Source organism: Budorcas taxicolor, chromosome 7 (assembly GCF_023091745.1).
Source record: "Budorcas taxicolor isolate Tak-1 chromosome 7, Takin1.1, whole genome shotgun sequence".
In the NCBI taxonomy this organism is placed as follows: domain Eukaryota; kingdom Metazoa; phylum Chordata; class Mammalia; order Artiodactyla; family Bovidae; genus Budorcas; species Budorcas taxicolor.
In genome coordinates this window covers 40,583,442-40,602,530 of record NC_068916.1, presented here as the reverse complement: position 1 = coordinate 40,602,530, position 19,089 = coordinate 40,583,442, and the positions used below count along the sequence as shown (strand labels likewise).

General features: G+C 40.9%; 1 protein-coding gene across 3 annotated transcripts in view; it reads left to right on the top strand.

Moving 5' to 3' along the window:
* Positions 1-19,089, top strand: part of ZNF496 (zinc finger protein 496) — a 46,655-nt gene that overhangs the window by 6,108 nt on the left and 21,458 nt on the right. For all 3 annotated transcript variants that reach the window (XM_052643268.1, XM_052643269.1, XM_052643267.1), the window contains exon 6: positions 3,713-3,789. In XM_052643268.1, coding sequence (XP_052499228.1) covers positions 3,713-3,789 — 77 coding nt within the window. The remainder of the gene's footprint in view (positions 1-3,712; positions 3,790-19,089) is intronic.

The following is a 19,089-nucleotide window of genomic DNA, read 5'->3' as shown; positions in this document are numbered from 1 at the left end:
CATTCACAACTTGGCTGTTTGATGCAAGAGGCCTAGCTTTTAGCCTGCCTCAGCTTTTTTAATTTTTAATATTTATTTATTTGGTTGGTGGCATGCAGAATCTTTAATTGCTGCATGCAGACTCTTAGTTGCTACTTGTGGGATCTAGTTCCCTGACCAGGGATTGCAACCAGGCCCCCTACATTGGGAGTGCAGTCTTAGCCACTGGGCTGCACAAGGGAAGTCCCTCAGTCTGTTTCAGCTTTTGATATGCCTTCCTCACTGTTTTAAATCTTTTAATGTGAGAAGTATGTGGCTCTTCCTTTCATTTGAACACTCAGAGGCCATTGTAGGATTGTTCATTGGCCTTATTTCAGTATTGTTGTGTCTCACAGAACAGAGGTCCAAGAAGAGGGAGAGAAATGAGGGAGCCAGCACAACACACATATTTATCTGTTAAATTTGCTGTGTTATGTGGGCATAGTTTATGGCCCCCCAAACAATTACAATAGTAGCCAAAGTTACTGTATAGTAGTAGTAATCAAAGATCACTGATCACAGGTCACTGTGACAAATATGATAATAATGAAAAAGTTTGAAATATTATGAGAACTCTCAAAATGTGACACAGAAACTTGAAGTAAGCAAATGCTGTTGGGAAATTGGCACCAGTAAGATTGCTTTGATTCCGAGTTGTCAAAAGTCTTTACTTTTTAAAACACATAATATCTGCAAAGTGCAATAAAATGAGGTATGCCTGGCTACCCATAAAATACTGACTAGGGGGCCTGAGTTGCCCATGATGTTTTTTTTTTTTTTTTTTTTGGCTATACTGTGGCGTTCACACTCTTAGTTATGGCATGCAAACCCCTAGGGTTTTTTGTTTTTTAATTTTACTTATTTCTTTTTGCCTGTGCCAGATCTTTGTTGCTGTGAGGGTTTTTCTCCAGTTACGGAACATGGGCTTTTCATGCAGAGCCCAGACCCTAAGATGTGTTTCAGTAGTTGCAGCGCATAAGCTCAGTAGTTATAGTTCCCAGACTCTAGAGCACAGGCTCAGTAGTTGTAGTGCACAGACTTAGTTGCTCCGAGACTTGTGGAATCTTCCTAGACCAGGGCTTGAACGTGTGTCTTCTGCATTGACAGGTGGATTCTTTGCCACTGATCCACCATGAAAGTCCAGGGAGTTTTTTTGTTTAAGATTTTTTTTGCGGCACTGTGTAACATGTGGGATCTAGTTCCCTAATCAGCGATTGAATCTGAGCCCCTTCATTTGGAACATGGAGTCTTAAACGCTGGACCACCAGGGAAGTCCCCTGCCCATGATTTTTAGTTGTGATCACCATGGAAAAAAATTGGTGCTCTCAGGTTCAAGAGAGTGACCTGTATGGTGTGAGGGTTAGCTCAGGTGGACTTATCACTTTGTACTACAGTTATAGATGGCAGAAGAAAGTATAAGGAGACCAGAAATCCATTCTTGGTGATTCACAGAAATTGTCTTTACTGTAATAAGCTTTGGAGTGTAGAAAAGTTACATATTACGATCCTTTATGTGTGAAACTATACTGATTTTTGTACAAATCAAATAAACTCCAGCCTTTCCTTGGTTGAAAGTCAAGACAGATGTGCTAGTGTTTTGGGGCTGCTGTAATACAGTCCCACAGACTGGGCAGCTGAAACAACATAAATTTCTGTGTCCTAACATGGTCTTCGTTATGTACATCTGTGTCTTAATCTCTTACAAGAGCATCAGGCATACTGGGTTAGGGCTCATTCCCATTACCTCATTTTAACTTAATTACTGCTTGAAAAATCCTATGTCCAAATATATTCCCGTTCTGAGGTATTGGGGGTTGGGACTTTAATATGAATTCAGCGGAGATGCAATTCAGCCCACAACCACAGGCATGAGAAACAACCATTTGCCCAGATAAACAATGCTTCCCAGGTGGCACTAGTGGCAAAGAACCCGCCTGCCGTTGCAGGAGACCCAAGAAATGCAGCTTCAGTCCCTGGGTTGAGAAGATCCCCTGGAGGAGAAAATGGCAACCCACTCCAATATTCTTGCCTGGAGAATTCCACGGATAGAGGAGCTTGGTGGTCTATAGCCCATAATGTTGCAGAGAATCAGACATGACTGAAGTGACCTAGCATGCATGCCCATGCCAGCAGCCTGGGTTTTACAGGTTCCACAGGTGTCTATGAGAGGGTCTTAAGGAGCTGTGTCAGCCTACTCACTTCCTGGTAGAGTTCTGAGATAAGCCAGCTGCTGCATGTCGAAAGGGTCAGTGCTGCCATTTCCCTGAGCAATAATACATGGATAAAGAAAGCATGATGAGAGTTAGCTATTAGCAATACCTTAAACATTCAGGTGATTGATCACTGGGAAGAACTTCCAGTAAAAACCATATAGTTACTAGTCTTGAAGATTTTCCCCAAAATATAGTTTTTATTTAGAGGCTGAAAGCTTTTCAAAGTAATCCTCAAAGTATTGATATGCTCATTTATCATGCTGAAAGGTAGGGTAGGGCTGTGTTTTATCCCTCAGAAGGTGGTAGGTATGAGAGCAAAATTAAAACATCCCTTCTTCAAGGGACTTCCTGGGTGGTCCAGTGACTGATACTCTATGCTCACAATGCAGGTGTTTCAAGTTTGATTCCTGGTCAGGGAACTAGATCCCACATGCTACAACTAAGAGTTTGCATGCCGCAACGAAGATAAAAGATCCAGAGTGCCACAGCTAAGACCTGACACAGCCAAATAAATAAAATAATTTTTTTTTTTTAAAGAAAATCCCTTCCTCAAATCCATGCCCACCAACCCTGAGCTTTTGGCAGCAGAGTGATGAGGCTGCCTCCCATAGGAAACTGCTCCCCAAATGTCACTGCTGGCTGAGCTGGCTCCTGTCTTAGGCTCTTGTTCCAAGCAGTCACACCTGCCCCTGTTTGCAGAAAGCTTTGCATCCCAGGTGTGAAAGGTGAGGAGCATTGGCTTCTATTTGGCACTGATTTTGCATTATGAGCTGGGGTTAATCTGAATTTTCTCTAACCTGAGAGATGATAGTGCATCCTTCCAAGTTTATTCTATAAAGGAGCACTTTGTGAAACACAGCTCATTTGACATGACTGCACCATAGGCCAGGTATATGGCTCACTTCTTGCAGAAGCGCAGGCAGGAGCTTGTCAGGGGAGAAAAATCACATGAGAATATAGCAGAGTCTCTTGGTAGCCCAGGATAAGGGAGAGTGAGATGATCCCAATGCTACACTCTACATTTTTTGTGTATATTTTTGTGTGATTAGTGGGTAGGGTATTGATCCTGTTCCAGGAGCATCTAATAGAGATAAGAAAGATAGATTTCCTTAGGAAGCTTTGCAATTTATAAACTTATAAATGTATAAATTTACATGACACTAGAGTCCCACAAAGTCTTTGTTGCCAATAGCTCTTACTGACCTTTTACTCCGTGGAGTTTTAACCTTTATTTCCCTCATATTATGGATGATAGAGCTGAGGTCCTTGCACCTGCACGGAGTCACTTAGCTGGTTTGTGGCAGAGCCAACTGAAACCCAAGCATTTCGTTTTAAAGCCCACATTGACATGTCTGAAAGCAAAGCAGTAGAAATCCCTATGGTTTGCAAATGCTTTTTACGTACATCATCTGGTAATCCTCTTTCTACAGGTAAGAAAAGAGACTCAGATTTTTATGGGATTCTTTTCTGATCTCTTTCAGTCCTGCAAGATACTTCCATTCTTCAGGAAGTGAGTTTGAGGGACGCACAGCAGGTGACTACCTTCCAGCTACCCCCGGTGAGTGATTTCTGGGGCAATCACTCATGAGCCTTAGTGCTTGGCACATGTGTTTCAGTATCTATCATGTACTGTGATGGTTGCTGAACATGATCCAAAGGAGATGAAACTCATATTTCTTATTAAAAATTGATATATCTTTGATTAGTGTGACATACAGGGAGATATTGTGAATTTAATATCTAATGAGCCTTGATATGCATCTTGTGAAAAAAAAGATGTATATTTTGATATTCAGTGTTGTTTTATCACTGTTGAAGATAGTTGCTGCCGCATGAACTAGAAATCACCATCATGAAAATCTTTTTTTTTTTTTTGGTTTTAAAAAATTTATGGTAGTATAGACATAACATAAAATATACTATCTTAACCATTTTTAATATAGTGTTTCTAAGTGTTCAGTAATAGTAAACATATTGATATTGTTGTGGAGCCAACCTCTAGTGTTTTTTCATCTGGTGGTGGTGGTGGTTTAGTCTCTAAGTCATGTCCAACTCTTGAGATCCCATGGACTATAGCCTGCCAGGCTCCTCTGTCCATGGGATTCTCCAGGCAAGAATGCTGGAGCAGGTTGCCATTTCCTTCTCCATCTGCCCAAGTTGAAATTCCTCACAAATTAAGTAACTCCCTCCATTCCTCATACCCCCCAGCCCCTTGAAGCCACCATTCTACTACTTCTGTGATTTGACTGCTCCAAATAGCTCCTATATGTGGAATCATACAGCATTTTTCTTTTCATGACTGGCTTATTTCATTAAGCATAATGACCTCAAGGTTCATCCTTGAAGTAACATGTGCAGAATCTCCTTCCTTTTTAAGGCTGAATAGTATTCCCTGCTATGTATATAATACATTTTGTCTATCTGTTCATTCATTGATGGACACTTAGGTTGCTTTGACCTTTTGGCTATTGTGAGTAATGCTGTTCTGAGATCATGGGTGCACGTGAAATTTATATATTTTTAATTTTTTTACATGACTGTAAATTCACATATAGTTCAATTTACATGAAGTTGAATCTCATACTCACAAGAGATCCCTTACACTTTTATACTAAGTATAAGATTGCTTATACTTTTATACTAAGTAATATTTGTTATTGTTCAGTCACTAAGTGATGTCTGACTTTTTGTGACCCCATGGACTGTAGCATGCCAGGCTTTCTTGCCTTCACCATTTCCTGGAGTTTGCTCAAACTCTTGTCCATTGAGTCAGTGATGCCATCCAACCATTTCATCCTCTTGTCACCCCCCTTCTCCTCCTGCTCTCAGTCTTTCCCAGCATCAGAGTCTTTTCCATTGTGTCCTCTCTTCGCATCAGGTGGCCAGAGTTTTGGAACCTCAGCTTCAGCATCAGTCCTTCCAATGAATATTCAGAACTTATTTCCTTTAGGATTGACTGGTTTGATCTCCTTGCAGTCTAAGAGACTCTCAAGAGTCTTCTCTTGCACCACAGTTTGAAAGCCTCGGTTCTTCAGCACTCAGCTTTCTTTATGGTCCAACTCACATCCATCCATACATGACTGCTGGGAATGCCATAGCTTTGACTATACGGAACTTTGTCGCCAAAGTGATGTCTCTGCTATTTAATATGCTGTCTGTGTTTGTCATACTTTTCCTTTCAAAGATCAAGTGTCTTTTCATTTCATGGCTGCAGTCACCATCTACAGTGATTTTGGAGCCCAGGAAAATAAAGTCTGTCGTCGTTTCCATTGTTTGCCTATTTGCTGTGAAGTGATGGGATTGGATGCCATGATTTTAGTTTTTTGAATGTTGAGTTTTAAGCCAACTTTTTCACTCTCCTCTTAGAGCTTCTTTAGTTCCTTTGTGCTTTCTGCCATTAGGGTGGTGTCTTCTGCATATCTGGGTTATTGATATTTCTCTCATATTTCCCATGTTAGTAAGGTAATGCTCAAAATCCTTAAAGCTAGGCTTCAACAGTAAACCAAGAATTTCCAGATGTACAGCTGGATTTAGAAAAGGCAGAGGAACTAAAGATGAAATTGCCAGCATCCACTGGATCATAGAACAAGCAAGGGAATTCCAGAAAAATGTCTACTTCTATTTCATTGACTATGCTAAAGCCTTTGACTGTGTGGATCATAACAAACTGTGGGAAGTTCTTAAATGGCAACATCTTGTGAAAATATAGTGTCACAGCTAGCCATGGATACATAAAGGATACAGGTCATTTGCTTCATTGGAGAATCCTTCATTTTGCCTTTTATAGCCAAACCCACTTCTCTTTTACACCATGCTCTCATCTTTCTCTGACAACTGTTAACTTTTTTTACATCTCTGTAACATTGTCATTTCAAGAAAACTACATGAGTGAATTCATACAGTATGTAACATTTGGGAATTTACAGCCTAATTCTGTGGAGCTTCAGCCAGGGTTTTGCATGTATCAGAAGTCTGTTCCTTTTGTAGTGCTGAGTAGAATGTCTTGGTATGGCTATACTGCAGTTTGTTTAACCAGTCACCCATTGAAGGACATCTTGGTTGTTTCTAGTTGGGGCTCTCTTGCTGATCCTGCTCACAGTGCCAATTGTCTTGCTTTTCACACTGTCCACACTGTTCGCTGAACCCACGGTAGGCAAAGCACAAGCTAAGAGGCTGGAAGAAGACTTGAGGAGCCATAGGAACTGCAGACACGTTTATTCTTTCCTGGCTGGCATGGCAGCCATAATACAGCCTCTCTCCTGGCTGTTGTGGCAGCTATAGCAGCAGCCACAATGTAATCATAATGTAGCCATAACAGACTCATAATATAATCTCATATAACATAATCATGATGTTCCTCCAGCATGGCCCCAATGTAGCTTCAGCCAGAGTTTTTCATGGTGAAGCTCATACAGGGATACCCCACAAAGTAGCCAAGGGAGTACCTCATGAGTGCATGTGCAGTGCTATAAAAATGATTTCAGCTGTTAATAGTCATTATTTACAAAATGTGAGGCGAGAGAGCCTGAATACAGCCATCTTGGCTAATTTACTCTCTCCCCACAGCGGCCATTTTGCATAAAGCTGCTGTAAATATTTGTGTACAGGTTTTGTGTGAATGTCGGTCTTAGTTTCTTTGGGATAAATGCTCAGGCATGCAGTTGTTAGGTTTAATGGGAAGTGCTTATTTAGTTTTGTAGGGAAACTTTTATTTTCCAGAGTAACTTCCTTTTCAAGAGTAACTGTTCATTTTGCATTCCTGTGAGCTATGTATGAGTAACTACATTGTCTACATCCTCTCACCGTTTGTTGCTGTCACTTTTTTTTTTAGCCATTCTGATAAGTAATATTGTGGTTTAAATTTGCATTTCCCTCATGGCTAATAAAGTTGGATATCTATTTCATATGCTTCTCCACTGTCTGAATGTCCTCTTATGTGAAATGTTTCTCTATGACTTTTGCCCGTGGTTCTAATTGGACCATTTACTTTTTTACTATTGTTTTAAGAACTCAGTATATATTCCAGATACTTGTCCTTTGTTGTTGTTTTGCAGTTTTTTCCTCTTACTCTGAAACTTGTCTTTCCATCCCTTTAACAGAGTTTTTAACAGAGCAAAAGTGTTAAATCTGGATAAAGTCCAGGTTGTTAGTTTTTCCTTTTAAGTATTGGGCTTTTGGTATAAAGTCTAAGAACTCTTGGCTTAGTATTAGATCCCAACGATTTTCTCCTATTTTTTCCTAAAAGTGAGATAGTTTCACATTTTACATTTGAGTCCTTGATACATTTAATCCATGATCTGTGATACATTTACATTTAAGTCAGTGACCTCTAATTTTGTGTAAATGTGAGATTGAGGTCAAGGTTCATATTTTTTACCAGTGGATGTCCACTTGCTCCGATACCATTTGTTGAAAAGGCTGTCTCTCCCTCACTGAATTGCTTTTGTCCTTTTGTCAAAATCTGTTGAGCATATTTGTGTGAGTCTTTTCCTAGGTTCTCTATTCTGTTCCATTGATCTGTTTGTCTCTTTCTCTGCTAGTACTGTACAAGTTTGATTACTGTAGCTATATGCTAAGTCTTAAAGTTGGGTAGATTGATTCTTTTATTTCATTCTTTTTTTTTTTTCAAAATTATTTTCGCTATTTTAATCCCTTTGATTTTAGCTATTTAAATTTCTTTTCTCTGTAAATTTTAGAATAATCTTGTCCATGACTGCAAAGGATCTTACTGATATTTTGATAGGGGTTTTGTTAAACCAACCTATAGATCAGTTTGGGGTACACTGGCATTTTTATCATCTGAGTCTTCCAATCTGTGAATGCAATATGGTTCTTCATTTACTTTTTTTAAAATTTATTTCATCACTGTTATATAAATTCTTAGTATATACATTTTGTACGTGTTTTGTTAGATGTAGACCTAGGTACTTCACTTTATCAGCAGTTGTAAATTATAATATATTTAAAATTGTGGTGACAACACATTTATTTATAGGATAAGAAACATACTTGATTCTTGTAAGTTTATTTTGTATTCTAAGACCATGCTGGAATCATTGGTCAGTTTGAGGAGGGTTTTGGTGGGGTTTTTGTTTTTGTTTTTAATTTTAAGCAGTCCTGGATTTTCTGTGTAGACAATTATGTCATCTGCAAATAAGGGCAGTTTTATTTCTTTCTTTTCAGTTTTTCTTTTATTTCCTTCTCTTGCTCTATTCCACTGGATAGAACTTCCAGCATAATGTTGAATAGCAGGGGCAGGAACAAACCTCCATCCTTGCCCTATTCCCCATCTTAGGGGGAAAGCATTTAGTCTTTCACAGTTAAGCATGTTAGCTGTAAAATTTAAATAAATTCTCTTTATCTAGTTGTGCAAATTTCTTACTTAATTCCTGTTTTTCTGGAGTTTTTATTATGTGTGATGTTGAATTTGTCAAAAGCTTTCCTTTATCAGTTGATATGATCATGTGAATTTTCTTTAGACTGTTAATATTGTGGATTATATATTGATTGACTTTTGAATTTGAACCAGCTTTTCATCCCTGGAATAAATGCTTTCTTGTCATTCATGACTTCTTGGTGTGAAATTCTCTTTATATATTGCTGAATTTTATTTGCTATTATGTCATTAAGGATTTTTAATTCTTTATTCATGAGAGATGTCTGTCAGTGGTTTTTGTTTTCTTTACTGTCTTTGCCTAAATTGGCCAGGGTAATACTAGCTTCTGAAGATTAACTGTAAAGTATTCCCTTTTCTTGTTTTCTAAAAGAGATTGTTTAGAATTAGTGTTCATTCTTTGAATGTTTGGTAGGATTCTTTAGGGAAACTACATGAACTATAGAGGTTTGAGGGTGGAGTGGGGTGTGTGTGGTATTTTAATTATAGATTCAACTTCCTTAATGGTTATAGGACTGTTCATACTATCTATTTCACAGTGGATGAGTTGTGGTGATCTGTGTTTTCTTTTCCTTTTTAAAAAATATTTATCTATATTTATTTGACTGCATCAGATTTTAGTTCCAGCATGCAGGATCTACATTGCAATGCAAGAGCTTTAGTTATGGCACACGTGCTCTAGTATTTGTGGGCTCAGTTGGCCCCAAGGCATATGAGATCTTAGTTCCCTAACCAGGGATCAAAACTGTGTCTCCTTCATTGGAGGACAATATTCTTAACTGGTAAACCACAAGCTGCTGCTACTGCTGCTGCTAAGTCGCTTCAGTTGTGTCCAACTCTGTGTGACCCCATAGACGGAATCCCAGCCCTGTCCCTGGGATTCTCCAGGCAAAAACACTGGAGTGGGTTGCCATTTCCTTCTCCAATACATGAAAGTGAAAAGTGAAAGGGAAGTCACTTAGTCGTGTCTGACTCTTAGCGACCCCATGGACTGCAGCCTACCAGACTCTGCCATCGATGGGATTTTCCAGGCAAGAGTACTGGAGTGGGGTGCCATTGCCTTCTCCGGTAAACCACCAGGGAAGTCCCCAAATGTAAGCATTTCTTATGTAAGCATTTTCAGGCTATCCTGCTTTAACAACATCCCACAAATTGTAGTACAGTGTGTTTTTGTTTTATCAATCACTTTAGTGTATTTTTAAATTCTCTTGAGCCTTATTCTTAACCATACTTTAGAAGTGTGGCATTCAGTTTCCAAAGATTTGAAATTTTTCCTTTTATCTTTCTATTATTGATTTCTAGTTCAATTTCATTGTTTTCAGAGAACATATTATATGATTTCAAATTTGTTGAGAGTTTCTCCTCTTCTTCCAGGATTTTGATGATCCAGCATAGGGTTGTCTTGTTTATATTCTGTGAGCATTTAAATTAAAAAAATTTTGTGGTTGTTGAGTGAAGTAGTCTATAAATGTTGCTTAGATCTTATTTTTGATGGTGCTATTGAGTTCTTTTATATTTGTGCTTCTTTTCTTTTTTTTTAAAATTGCTTTTTTGTTTGTTTGTTTTTTTTACTTTACTGGATCTTTGTTGCTCAGTTCGATTCAGTAGCTTGGTTCTGTCCGACTCTTTGCAACCCCATGGCCTGCAGCATGCCAGGCTTCCTTGTCCATCACCAACTCTGAGAGCTTTCTCAAACTCATGTCCATCAAGTGAGTGATGCCATCCAACCATCTCATCCTCTGTCGTCCCCTTTTTCTCCTGCCTTCTATCTTTCCCAGCATCGGGGTCTTTTCAGATAAGTCAGTTCTTCACATTAGGTGGCCAAAGTATTGGAGCTTCAGCTTCAGCATCAGTCATTCCAATGAATATTCAGCATTGAATTTCTTTAGGATTGACTGCTTTGATCTCCTTGCAGAATGAGGAACTCTCAAGAGTCTTCTCCAACACCACAGTTCAAAAGCATCAATTCTTTGGCACTCAGCTTTCTTTACAGTCCAACTCTCACATCTATACATGACTACTGGAAAAACCATAGCATTCACTAGGTGGACCTTTGTCAGCAAATTAATGTCTCTGCTTTTTAACATGCTGTCTAGGTTGGATGTAGCTTTTCTTCCAAGGAGCAAGTGTCTTTTAATTTCATGGCCACAGTCACCATCTGCAGTGATTTTGGAGCCCAAGAAAATAAAGTCTCTCACTATTTCCATTGTTTCCCCATCTATTTGCCGTGAAGTGATGGGACTGGATGCCATGATCTTCATCTTTTGAATGTTGAGTTTTAAGCCAACTTTTTCACTGTCATCTTTCAGTTTCATCTAGAGGTTCTTTAGTTCTTCTTCACTTTCTGCCATTAAGGTGGTGTCATCTGCATATCTGAGGTTATTGATATTTCTCCCAGCAATCTTGATTCCAGCTTGTGCTTCATCCAGCCTGGCATTTCAGCATTGACTTACTCCTTTCCCAATTTGGAGCCAGTCTGTTGTTCCATGTCCAGTTCTAACTGTTATTTCTTGACCTGCAAACAGATTTCTCAGGAGGCAGGTAAGGTGGTCTGGTATTTCCACCTCCTGAAGAATTTTCCACAGTTTCTTGTGATCCACACAGTTAAAGGCTTTGGCCTAGTCAATAAAGCAGAAGTAGATGTTTTTCTGCAACTGTCTTGCTTTTTCTATGATCCAGAGAATGTTGACAGTTTGGTTTCTGGTTCCTCTACCTTTTCGAAATCCAGCTTGAACATCTGGAAGTTCATGGTTCATGTATTGTTGAAGCTTGGCTTGGAGAATTTTGAGCGTTACTTTGCTAGTGTGTGAGATGACTGCAGTTTTGCGGTACTTTGAACATTCTTTAGCATTGCCTTTCTTTGGGATTGGAATGAAAACTGGCCTTTTCCAATCCAATGGCCACTGCCAAGTTTTCCAAATTTGCTGCCATATGGACTGCAGCACTTTCACAGCATCATCTTTTAGGATTTGAAATAGCTCAACTGAAACTCCATCACCTCTACTAGCTTTGTTTGTAGTGAAGGTCTGCTTGATTTTACATTCCAGGATGTCTGGGTCTAGGTGAGTGATCACAGCATCGTGTTTATGGGTCATTAAGATCTTTTTTGTATAGTTCTGTGTATTCTTGCTACCTCTTCGTAACATCTTCTGCTTCTGTTATGTCCATACCATTTCTGTCCTTTATAGAGCCCATCTTTGCATGAAGTGTTACCTTGGTATCTCTAATTTTCTTGAAGAGATCTCTAGTCTTTCCCATTCTATGTTTTCCCCTATTTCTTTGCATTTATCACTGAGGAAGGCTTTCTTACCTCTCTTTGCTAGTCTTTGGAACTCTGCATTCAGATGGATATATCTTTCCTTTTCTCCTTTGCCTTTAGCTTCTCTTTTTTTCTCAGCTGTTTGTAAGGCCTTTGCAGACAGCCATGTTGCTTTTTTGCATTTCTTTTTTTTGGGAATGGTCTTGATCCCTGTCTTCTGTACAATGTCACAAACCTCTGTCCATAGTTCATCAGGCAGACTGTCTATCAGATCTAAATCCCTTGAATCTATTTCTCACTTCTACTGTATAATCGTAAGAGATTTGATTTAGGTCATACCTGAATGGTCTAGTGGTTTTCCCTACTTTCTTCAATTCAAATCTGAATTTGTCAATAAGGAGTTCATGATCTGAGCTCCCAGTCTTGTTTTTGCTGACTGTATAGAGCTTCTTGATCTTTGGCTGCAAAGAATATAATCAATCTGATTTTGGTATTGACCATCTGGTGATTTCCGTATGTAGAGTCTTCTCTATTAGCCTTTGCCCTATTTCATTTTGTACTCCAAGGCCAAATTTGCCTGTTATTCCAAATGTTTCTTGACTTTCTACTTTTGTATTCCAGTCCCCTATAATGAAAAGGACATCTTTTTTTGGAGTTAGTTCAGAAGGTCTTGTAAATCTTCATAGAACCATTCAACTTAAGCTTTTTCAGTGTTACTGGTTGGGGCATAGGCTTGGATTACCATGATATTGAATGGCTTGCCTTGGAAATGAACAGAGATCATTCTGTTGTTTTTGAGATTGCATCCAAGTACTGCATTTCACACTCCTTTGTTGACCATGATGGCTACTCCATCTCTTCTACGGGATTTTTGCCCACAGTAGTAGATATAATGGTCATCTGAGTTAAATTCATCCATTCCAGTCCATTTTAGTTCGCTGATTTCTAAAATGTCTACGTTCACTCTTGCCATCTCCTATTTGACCACCTCCAATTTGCCTTGATTCACGGACCTAACATTCCACGTTCCTATGCAGTATTGCTCTTTACAGCATCGAATTTTGCTTCTGTCACCTGTCACATCCACAGCTGGGTGTGCTTTTTGCTTTGGCCCCATCTCTTCATTGTTTCTGGAGTTATTTCTCTACTGATCTCCTGTAGCATATTGGGCACCTACCGGCCTTGGGAGTTCATCTTTCAGTGTCGTATCTTTTTGCCTTTTCATACTGTTCGTGGGGTTTTCAAGGCAAGAATACTGAAGTGGTTTACCATTCCCTTCTCCAGTGGACCACATTTTGTCAGAACTCTCCACCATGACCCATCCATCTTGGGTGGCCCTACACAGCATGGCTCATAGTTTCATTGAGTTAGACAAGGCTGTGGTCCATGTGATCAGACTGGTTAGTTTTCTGATTGTGCTTTTCACTCTGTCTACTCTCTGATGGTGAAGGATAAGAGGCTTATGGAAGCTTCCTGATGGGAGAGACTGACTGAGGGGGAACCTGGGTCTTGTTTTGATGGCCAGGGCCATGCTCAGTAAATCTTTAATCCAATTTTCTGTTGATGGGTGGAGCTGTGTCCCGTCCCTGGTACTTACCTGGGGCCAAACTATGGTGGAGGTAATGAGGACCTCCTTCAAAATATCCCATGCCAAGTACTGCTACACTAACTGCCCTGAACCCTGCAATAGGCCACCACCAACCCACACCTCTGCTGGAGACTCCTGGTGCACACAAGGTTCTGTTTGTGCCCTCCAATAGTCTATTTCCCAGTCCTGTGTAAGTTCTGGCAGCTCTATGGTGGGGTTAATGGCGACCTCCTCTAAGAGGACTTATGCCATACCCAGCAGGGTCTGCTGCACCCAGAGCCCCTGTCCCTGTGGTAGTCCACTGCTGACCCATACCTCCACAGTCAGTCAGTTCAATCATGTCCGACTCTGCAACCCCATGAACCACAGCACGCCAGGCCTCCCTGTCCATCACCAACTCCTGGAGCCTACCCAAACCCATGTCCATCGAGTCAGTGATGCCATCCAACCATCTTATCCTCTGTCATCCCCTTCTCCTCCTGCCCTCAATCTTTCCCAGCATTAGGATCTTTTCTAATGAGTCAGCTCTTCCCACCAGGTGGCCAAAGTACTGGAGTTTCAGCTTCAACATCAGTCCTTCCAATGAACACCCAGGACTGATCTCCTTTAGAATGGACTAGTTGGATTTCCTTCCAGTCCAAGGGACTCTCAAGAGTCTTCTCCAACACTGCAGTTCGAAAGCATCAATTTTTCTGTGCTCAGCTTTCTTTATAGTCCAACTCTCACATCCATACATGACCACTGGAAAAACCATAGTCTTGACTAGATGGACCTTTGTTGACAAAGTAATGTCTCTGCTTTTTAATATTCTCTCTAGGTTGGTCATAACTTTCCTTCCAAGGAGTAAGCGTCTTTTAATTTCATGGCTGCAGTCACCAGGAGACACTCAAAACAGTTCTGTCTCAGTCTCTGTGGGGTCCCTGGGTCCTGGTGTGCACAAGGTTTGTTTGAGCCCTCTGAGCGTCTCTGGCAGGAGTGGAGTTTGATTCTAAATGCGAATTCGCCCCTCCTACCCTCTTGCTGGGGCATCTCCTTTGCCCTTGGGTTTGGGGTATCTTCTCTTAGCTGCTCAAGCGCCACGTAGCCACCGCTCCAGCGCCTACTGTCTTGCTGGGGTTTCTCTGAACTTGGATGTGGGGTATCTGGTCACGGCCGCTCCAGCGAAGTCAGCCGCCTCTCCTGGTCTTGGACATGGAGTATCTCCTCAGTTCAGTGTAGGCTTCAAACTCCTATGAGACTCTAACGTTGCCACTGATCTGATAGGAGGCAGAGCTCAGGCAGTAATGCGGTGATGGGGAGCATCTGTAAATACTGATGAAGCTTTGCTCACTTGTCCACCACTCACCTCTTAACTGTGTGGCCCAGTTTATCTAACAAGCCACAGACCTTTACCAGTACATGGCCCGGGCCTTGGGGACCCCTGGACCAGGGTGATCAGACATGATCTAGGGGGTGGTAAGGGATGAGGAACCCAATCAGTTGTGGAAGACAGAAGATTCTGGTTAAACTGCTATGCTGTGCTAAGCTTAGTTGCTGGTTAAACTGACTTAATGCTGAAATTGGGTTTTATGTGGAAGTACACAGAGGGCATAGGGGAAGGTTCAGGAGCCTGACTAAAGTTTGATCAGGGAAAGAATTTTTGTCATATAACTTTTTAGTGATAGTGTTGCAGAAAAAGTATGGCACACATGAGAGGATGGTCATGTCCTAGGTCTTGAATGATTCCCTGGGACAGTCCACCAAGTGAGGATCCTTGGCTTTGTGCAGGAGGGAATTCACTAGCAGACCATAGTAAGGTGGAAGCAAGTTTAGAGAAATACGACTCTGTAGATGGGCTTCCTTGGTAGCCCAGGCAGTAAAGAATCCACCTGCAGTGTGGAAGACCCAGGTTTCATCCCTGGATTGAGAAGATCCCCTGGAGAAGGGAATGGCTACTGACTCCAGTATTCTTGCCTTGAGAATTCCATGGACAGTGGCTACAGTCAGTGGGGTCACAGAGTCGGACACGACTGAGCAATGAACACTTTCACTTTGACACTCTGTGGACAGTGTGGGTCATTTCAAAAGTTGAGAGCAGCAGCCCCAGAGCATGAGAGCGGGTTCTGGGGAAGTATGAGGCACTGGGAGAAAACACTCCACGGTGTGTATGGTCTGGGAAGGCAGGAGTGGCCCTGAGGTGTGGTGGTGGTTATTTTTATTAGCTGAGTAACTTCATAGGCTAACGAGTGGGAAGATTATTCTGATTTGGGGAAGAAGCAGAGATTTCCAGGAATTGGGCCACCACTTACTCTTTGCCCTCTTATGGTTGTCCTCTGAACTGCCATGGCCTCTGTGGATGTGTCATTTAGATACTAATGTGTTCCAAGAGTGTATAATGAGGCTCAAGTCGACTAGAAGGGAAATCTTCCACCCTCCTGGGCCTAGTTGGTTCTAACCAGTTTATATGCTATTCTGTTGTTAATGGTTGTGTCATTCTTTTAATGGTTGTGCCCTTCCCTCTTCCTTCCCGTTTTACTTTCTCTAGGTATTATACGTAACTTATCCCAATGCTTTACATCCCTTCACCCTTCCCATTTTATAATACAATAGATTTAAATATTTTTTCTGCATACATTAAGAACCATGTCTGATATTAGAACTATGTTAGAGTGTTACAACCTTTGCTTCAACTGTCAAACATTATTTAGTAAACTTAAAAAGAAGGAAAGCCTATTGTCTTTGCTCATATTTTGGCTTAACTTTTTCTTCCTTTCTTATGTTCCACAATTCCTTTTATTGTTTCCTTGTTTCCTTTCTGTTTAGGGAATTTTCTTTAGCCATTCTTTTAAGATAAATCTGCTGGTGGCAAGTGTAACTATTTTCGATTCCTCTGAGAATGTCTAGATTTTCCCTTCACTCCTGAAGTATATTTTCATCAGATATAAAATCTACAGTTGACAGTTCTCTTTCAGCACTTGAAAAGTACAGTTCGTACACAGTTTCTGACCAGAAATCTGCTATCACATGAATTTCCTTTCTTGCTATGGAAAAGATTGCATTTTTTTTTAATTTTGTCTTTAGGTTTCAGAAGTTTCTTACGATGCATCTTTCGGGTCCTTCACTACCTCCTGGAGTTTGCTCAAACTCATGGCCATTGAGTTGGTGATGCTATCTAACCATCTCATCCTCTGCTGCCCTCTTTCTTTTGCCTTCAGTTTTTCCCAGCAGCAGGGTCTTTTCCAATGAGTTGGCCCTTCACGTCAGGTAGCCAAAGAATTGGAGTTTCAGCTTCAGCATCAGTCCTTCCAATCAATATTCAGGACTGATTTCCTCTAAGATCTACTGGTTGGATCTTCTTGCAGTCCAAGGGACTCTCAAGAGTCTTCTGTTAACACCACAGTTCAAAAGCATCAATTCTTTGGCTCTCAGCTTTCTTTATTCCCCATATGACTACTGGAAAAACCATAACTTTGATTATGGACCTTTGTCAGCAAAATGATGTCTCTACTTTTTAATATGCTGTCAAGGTTTGTTATAGCTTTTCTTCTAAGGAACAAGCGTCTTTTAATTTCATGGCTACAGTCACTGTCTGCAGTGATTTTGGAGCCCAGGAAAATAAAATCTGCCACTATTTCTACTTTTTACCCATCTATTTGCCATGAAGTTATGGGCCTGTATGCCAGGATCTTACTTTTTTTAACGTTGAGTTTTAAGCCAGATTTTTCACTCTGCTCTTTCATCCTCATCAAGAGGCTCATTAGTTCTTTGCCTTCTGCCTTCAGAGTGGTATCATCTGCATATCTGAGCTTATTGACATTTCTCCTGGCAATCTTGATTACAGCGTGTGATTCATCCAGCCCAGCATTTAGTCTGATGTACTCTGCATGTAAAACATACTCCCTTCCCAATTTTGAACCAGTCTCTTGTTCCACGTCCAGTTCTAACTGTTGCTTCTTGACCTGCATACAGGTTTGACAGGTAAGGTGGTGTGGTATTCCCATGTCTTTAATTGCGCTCATTAAGTACAACTAAAATCCCAGGAAATTATACATTTTTTAAAAAACACAGCAAAATCTTAAAGGTGGAGAGAGGAAAACGAGCAGGTAGGCTACCATAATACTGACAGGTGAGGGAACAAATCAAGCTTTCCCCTTAACTTGTCTCCATTGGCTCCAAAGTCAGAGGGCTCCTGAGGGGGTTGGTCGTTCCTGATGCTGGTTGATTGTTGCTGATGCTCGTTGGTAGTTCCTGATACGGTCTCCACTGATACAGTGTTGGTAGTGAGGAGGACTGTTATCGGCAGCAGGGATGGAAGTTCCAGATCCCTGCTTTGCATTCTCTGAGCCCTCCCCAGCGGGAGTGCTTAGACACTTCCTTGCAGCCTAATAAGGGTGGAACTTTAGAGTCTCACTCTCTCACTCCTATCATGAGCAAGGCTGGAGGGTTTTTTTCTGTGGTGCTTGGCTGGAGTAGAGCAGGTATTGTCTGTCTAGCTACTTTCTCAGTCCTGTGCCTGAGAGAACAGGCTTTTGTTAGGGTTTTATTTTTATCTGTGCCTGTTGGGGTTTTGGAGTCACTGGCTCCTTCAGCTTCAAGTTTTGATTTGATATATGAGGCAGAAAGAAAAATGAGGGTACTCACCACTGTTGTTCCTCCTGATCCAAGGTTTCTAGCTGGTGTGCCTCCCTTTCTCCACTTCTCATAGTCTGCTGTGTTTGTTTGTTTTTAATATATCATTTCCTAGGATTTTAGTTTTACTTAGTGGGAGTACTTAAAGAAAAATATGTCTCCTCCATCTTCAAGAAGGAAACGGGTCTCCTCTGCAAATCTGATTTTAAAGGGACCTATATATTTCCCCCACCCATTCTTGTTATAAAAATTGGCACAATTTTAGAAAAGTAAAAGAATATTGCATGTTTCCAGTTTTCTGAGATTTCTGAGTATTTTCATGAATTTCTTTCTTTTCTCTTTTTTCTGTTTTCTGATTTCTTTCATATTTCATCAATAGTGTCAGTTACTATCTTTTCCTTATCAATTTCTCATATTGAGAGACTTCCCAAGGAGGGGGAAAATAAAACTTTTTCCTCTACTTTCTAAGGTTTAGTGGCCAGGAAACTGCAAATTGAACTGATAGAAGATAGGTTAACAGGTGAAATTTTTTTATTTTGTATGCCTATGGGATGCCTTACAGGAATGAAAACTAAAAAGCAGTCAGATCCAGAGATTTATATACCATTTTAACCATGTGCGTGTGTGCTCAGTCATGTTAGACTCTGCGATCCCAAGGACTGTAACCCACTAGGCTCCTCTGTCCATGGAATTTTTCAGGCGAGAATACTGGGAGTGGGTGGCCATTTCCTCTTCCAGGGCATCTTCCTGTCGCAGGGATTAAACCGGAGTCTCTTGTATCTACTGCTGCTGCTGCTGCTGCTGCTAAGTTGCTTCAGTCGTGTCCGACTCTGTGCAACCCCATAGATGGCAGCCCAGTAGGCTCCCCCGTCCCTGGGATTCTCCAGGCAAGAACACTGGGGTGAAAAGGAAGTCGCTCAGTCGTGTCCAACTCTTAGCAACCCCATGGACTGCAGCCTACCAGGTTCCTCCATCCATGAGATTTTCCAGGCAAGAGTACTGGAGTGGG